The 6,000-nt window shown below is 40.0% G+C and overlaps 3 protein-coding genes across 3 annotated transcripts in view; 2 read left to right on the top strand and 1 right to left on the bottom strand.

Annotated features, from left to right (window-relative positions):
• Nucleotides 1–6,000, top strand: part of LOC125428531 (zinc finger protein 708-like) — a 1,111,878-nt gene that overhangs the window by 16,427 nt on the left and 1,089,451 nt on the right. The gene's annotated exons all lie outside the window — the stretch shown is intronic.
• LOC125428548 (zinc finger protein 420-like) overlaps nucleotides 1–6,000 on the bottom strand; it is a 472,581-nt gene that overhangs the window by 188,034 nt on the left and 278,547 nt on the right. The gene's annotated exons all lie outside the window — the stretch shown is intronic.
• On the top strand, nucleotides 2,377–4,517 carry LOC125428751 (zinc finger protein 501-like). The gene has a single exon (XM_048489370.1). It carries the CDS (start codon nucleotides 2,460–2,462, stop codon nucleotides 3,945–3,947), a length of 1,488 nt encoding a protein of 495 aa, XP_048345327.1. The 5' UTR covers nucleotides 2,377–2,459; the 3' UTR covers nucleotides 3,948–4,517.

Below are 6,000 nucleotides of genomic sequence, written 5' to 3'. Positions count from 1 at the left end.
ACAGAAATTTAATATCACATTGTGTGCTTCCTTGCCAATTTGGCAAGTAATTTTTTGGGGGGAAAGTACCACCAGGAGTGCCTCCTTGTTTGATCTCAGTCCTGGGCAGGTACATACAGGCACAGGCTGTCCTTCAGTTAGGCAGGGCCCAATCTGTTTATGGCTTTGTAGGTCAAGGTCAACACCTTGAATTGGGCCTAGGAGCAAATTGGAAGCCAGTCCAGTTCCTTAAGGACTGACATGATGTGAATCCACCCACAAGTACCAGCTAACAGACTAGCTGCCACATGTTGTGCCAACTTCAGCTTCTGAACTGTCTTCAAGGACAGCCCCACATAGAGCACGTTACAGTAATCCAATCGGGAGGTTACCAGAGCATGTAATACCAGGCCAGGTTCCCTTTGTAAGGTATGTAAGGCCAGGTTCCCTTTGTCCAAAAATGTGATTCCTGGAGATCTCCAGCCCCACCTGGAGGTTAGCAACCCTTAATAATGTGGTAGCTTGGTTCAAGATGTATTTATTTATGTATTATCTATTAAACATTTATGTCCTGGCTTTCTTAATAGTTCAGTATGGCTTAAAGTAACAGTTTAAACATCCCCCTCACAACAAACACACTGTGAGGTGGGTGGGGCTGAGAGAGCTCAGAAGAGCTGTGACTAGCCCAAGGTCACCCAGCTGGCGTGTGTGGGAGTGTACAGGCTAATCTGAATTCCCCAGATAAGCCTCCACAGCTCAGGTGGCAGAGCGGGGAATCAAACCCGGTTCCTCCAGATTAGATACACGAGCTCTTAACCTCCTACGCCACTGCTGCTCCTGGTCAGATGGAAGGATACCAACAAACTGGGTAGAATAAATATGTAAATATATGTAAATGTTATATAAATATATTTATAAATATAAATAAATAAATATAGTCTCTACAGACTATAATGTTACAATTGTGCCTAAAATCCTTCCATACCTTTTCATATGTCCCTGTGTGCCAACTATCTGATGGTGATCCCACCATTTAGGACAGCTCGTTTGGTATTGACCAGAAGAGGCTGGGTGCAAGAACCCGGCTGACGCCTGGTGGCTCCCTCCATGCCGGGCGCCACTTGCCTCGGGCCTGAGAATGGCCCCCATGCCTGACAGGGAGGCTGTGAGTAGGGCTGTGCTGAGGGTGGGGCGTGGGGGCCAGAGGCATATCTAAGGAAAATGGACCAGGGGGCAGAAAAGTCAGATTTTGCCCCAGGCCTCTGCACATTACTGTTCTAGTCTCTGGAGCAGCAATAAACAAGCTTGCTTCATCTTCAACATGACATCCCTCCAAATATTTAAACATGGCTATCATGTCACCCCTTAATATTCTCTTCTCTAGACTGAATATACCCAGTTCCCAAGTCTCTCTTCATAGGGCATGGATTCCAGATCTATGTATTGTTGAAGGCTTTCACAGTCGGAATCACTGGGGTGCTGTGTGGTTTCCGGGCTGTATGGCCGTGTTCCAGTAGCATTTTCTTCTGATGTTTCACCTGCATCTATGACTGGCATCTTCAGAGGATCTCTGATGCAGGCGAAACATCAGGAGAAAATGTTACTGGAACACGGCCATACAGCCCCAAAACCCCACAACACTTCACAGATTCCAGACCATTTTTGTTGCCCTCTTCTGGACATGCTCCAGCTTGTCAATATCCTTCTTGAACTGAAGTGCTCAGAGCTAGACTCAGTATTCCAGATGAGGTCAAAGGGGAAAAACCAATGCACAAGAGAGTGGTACTATTACTTCCCTTGATCTGCAGACTGTACTCCAGTTGGTCAACCAATAACAAATCCACCTAACAGTAGGATTGTCTAGCCCACATTTTACTTGCTTTTTTGGGAAAATATAATAGGGGACCTTTTGGAAACATATCATATATCTGTCCGTAAGCCTTACTGAAATCAAGAATCTGGCAAAGAGAGCCAGCATTGTAGAGTGGTTAAAAGTGGCGTACTGTAATCTGAAGAAACAGGTTTGATTCCTTATTCCTCCATATGAGTGGCAGACTCTTATCTGGAGAACTGGATTTGTTTCCCTGCTCCTCCATGTGAAGCCTGCTGAGTGACCTTTGGCTAGTCACAGTTCTTTCAGAACTCTCTCAGCCCCACCTACCTCACAAAGTGCCTGTTGTGGGCAGAGGAAGGGAAATGAATTTGTAAACTGCTTTGAGACTCTTTATGATGGAAAAAATGAGGTATAAATCCAAACTCTTTTCTTCTTCTTCAAGGGGGCTTACTAAAACTTGGTAGGATTTCCTCCCATGTAGCCTTTGCCACACTGTTATTCATATCAGGTATTGACTGGGTTTGTTTTCTGAAAGAAGGCATAATTTCCTTCCAATGTGGTTTCTCTCTTTGTTATTACTGAGAAAGTGAGAGAGCATCATGAAGTGTGGCAAGAAAGGGGCTCTGAAACAGTGCAGCAGCAGAGAATGGAATTAATTTCTGCTGAAGGTGCCAACCTGGCTGGAACCCAAGTTCAAGAAGAAAGCCATGAAGAAAAGAAAACGAATGTGTTCCTTCAATGTGCAAATCTTTTAACTGGCACATCCAATCTTACAATGAACAGTAGACAGAAGCTGTGTAGAGAGAGCTCCATTCTGAGCCAAAACATTACTTCACACAGAAGGCTGCATATAGAAGAAAATCTGCAAACAAGCTCAGAATGTGCTGTGAGCTTCAGAAAGGAGAACCAACTTACGTACCATCAGATAATTAAAGACGGAGAAAAAATGTACACCTGCTCAGAGTGTGGAAAGATCTTCAAAAAGAAAGATCGTCTTATGTACCATCTAAGAATTCATTCTGGAGAAAAACCATATGCCTGTTCAGAGTGTGGAAAAGGCTTCAGAAAGAAAGACCACCTTATTTCTCATCAAGGGATCCACAAAGGGGAGAAACCATATACCTGTTCAGAATGTAAGAAAAGCTTCAGAAAGAAGGACCACCTTGCTTCACATCAAGGAATTCACAAAGGGGAAAAACCGTATATCTGCTCAGAGTGTGGGAAAAGATTCAGAAAGAAAGAGTACCTTTCTGGTCATCAAAGAGTTCACACAGGGGAAAAACCACATAAGTGCTCTGTATGTGGGAAAAGTTTCAGTGACCGCTCAGGCCTGACTTCTCATCAAGTAATCCATACAGGAGAGAAACCCTATACATGTTCAGAATGTGGAAAGAGCTTTAGCCGCAGCAGAAATCTTATCTCCCATCAGAGAAGTCATACAGGGGAGAAACCATATGAATGCTTTGAATGTGGAAAGATCTTCACTAACATTTCAGGCCTTACCTATCATCAAAGAATCCACACAGGAGAGAAACCATATGTATGTCTAGAATGTGGAAAGAGTTTCTGTCTCAGTTCAGGCCTTGCTTACCATCAAAGAATCCACACAGGAGAGAAACCATATATATGCTCAGAATGTGGAAAAAGCTTCAGTAACAATTCAGGCTTTACTTATCATCAAAGAATTCACACAGAAGAAAAACCATTTACTTGCTCAGAATGTGGGAAAAGCTTCAGAAATAAGAGCCATCTTACTTCCCATAGTAGAATTCATACTGGAGAGAAACCTTATAAATGCTTAGAATGTGGAAGAAGTTTCAGACGCATCACAAATCTTACTTCCCATCTTGGGATCCACTTAGGAGAGAAACCATACACGTGCTTAGAGTGTGGAAAGAGCTTCAGGTTGAAGGACTTCCTTACTAGCCATCAAAGAATCCACACAGGTGAAAAACCATATAAATGCTCAGAATGTGGAAGAAGCTTTAGTGACAGCTCAGGCCTTAATTACCATAAAAGAATTCATACAGGAGAAAAACCACATACATGCTCAGAATGTGGAAAGAGCTTCAGAAAGAAAGACCAGCTTACTAACCATAAAAGAATCCACACAGGGGGAAAACTATGTAAATGATCAATTTATGGAAGGTTTTAGATGGAGTGCTCAGTTTAGCAGAAGAAGTAATCTACAAGAAGGAGAAAACATATGAATGTGTGTACTGTGCAATCATCCCTTCAAATATGGGAGAAACCATATACATTCTCTTTCTCTTAATTGTGTTTTTTTTCAGAGCTAGGTTTCACTGATCATCTCAGAATCTATGATCGATTGACATTATTAAATTTAAGCCTGTGGCAAAAGCCAGAAGGGTGTAGTGGTTAAGAGCAGTGGACTCTAATCTGGCGAACTGAATTTGACTCCCCACTCCTTTGTAAGCAGCAAGAATTTCATTCCTTTCTATTCATGAACAAGTACTTGAGGTAGGGAATTCACTTGACTGGTTGGGCTTCCTGCAGGAAACAGGTGCAAAGAGACTATCATATTTAAAAAATTCCTTGACTAACTGGATCTTTCTTATTTATATAACCTGAGTAGCTTTTACAGTTTAATTATGGGATGTACTCTATCCTTGCAATGTAGCCATATTATATTATATTATATTATATTATATTATATTATATTATATTATATTATATTATATTATATTATATTATATTATATTATATTATATTATATTATAATAATAATTGTCAATTAAAGTATTTATACTCTGCTTTTCTATAGTCATATTCAAGCTGGTTTACAAAATACAATATAATACAATCACATATACAATAATAAAACAAACTAGAACATTATTTACATTAAACATTGTGCATGAGTCTGAATGCATAAGACAAATGTATTTGTGTGTGTGTATTGTAATATTTACTCATGTGTTGCATGTTTTCCTTTTGGAAATATGTAGTTATTGAGTAAGAAACACTATGTCTAACTCAATAAAAATTGGTCTACTGCTGTTCCCATGCATTTCAAATAAAGATGGTTATGTTGTAAGTTTATTTTCTTTCCTTTTACTTTTGCAAACATGGACTGTGTATTTCAGAATTCTGTACATCAACACATGAACCACCCCAAAATCCCTTTGTGCTCACCAAATCCTTCCCAGATGCAGCCCCGGGAAATTCAAGCGTGTCTTCTGCAAAAAGGAAACTGGAAATGTGCCCCTCTAGAACTGCAGTCTCTCTGTCTCTCTGGCCCCTTCTGCATGTGCAGAATAATTCACAATTGTTTGCAAATGGGTTTTGCTATTCTTTGCTAGCCAGGGAACATTTCATTAACAAGCTGAATTATATCTTTCTATATAAAATGAAATAAAATAAGCAATCAATTTTAGTAGTTAAGCAGCAAGGTAGTTGATCATCCCTAATTGTGAACTTAAAAGATTGCTTTGGCTCTAAAGCTCTCAATAGTCTGTCTGCTAAATGTCTGATCTGGGGGAGGGACCCCACAACTACTCTAAACTGAGCTCATCTTTATCAGAGAAATTAGAGCCAGTGTGGTGTAGTGATTAAGAGTGTTGGAGTTTGGAGAACAGGTTTGTTTCCATGCTCCTGAATGCTGCTGGATAACCTTGGGCTAGTCACCTGATTGTGTCCTGTATTCAGTGTTTTAGGAACAGTGAAAGTTGCTGCGTTGATGTAGCATTGAATTACCTAATCGCAGAGAACTACTACTGTACCTAATGGTCACAGCATTCTACTGAGGAAGAGCTCACGAAAAGGTCTGATCGCGAATGGCGTTTTAAAATGCCCCATTCTGGATATTTTCGCATTACTAGTGTACAGCTATTGTAACAACTAAGTCATTCATGTATGCTGACAGTAAAGGACTGTATCTTTAAATTCAATCTGTGTTTCATTACACAGCAAAACAAAAAGAACTCATATTATAACTGTTCCTTTGAATATAGTTGTATTTTCTGTATTATGTGTATTGTTAGTGGTTTGTATTTTTGTAATTTTCTGCATTTATGTATGTTCATTGCTGTTTTAGATAATAGACAGTAGTGCACTTATTTTCACTTTTCAATTCACTTAGTAAATTAGTAGTAAGTATTGAAGTTTGTATGTTTGTGTTCTGAAGCAGCAGGACTGGCGGTGTTTTTTGTTTATTGTTAATTGGT

This window comes from Sphaerodactylus townsendi, linkage group LG03 (assembly GCF_021028975.2).
Source record: "Sphaerodactylus townsendi isolate TG3544 linkage group LG03, MPM_Stown_v2.3, whole genome shotgun sequence".
In the NCBI taxonomy this organism is placed as follows: domain Eukaryota; kingdom Metazoa; phylum Chordata; class Lepidosauria; order Squamata; family Sphaerodactylidae; genus Sphaerodactylus; species Sphaerodactylus townsendi.
Note: the sequence above shows the minus strand (reverse complement) of the source record. Positions and strands in the feature narration are given on the sequence as shown.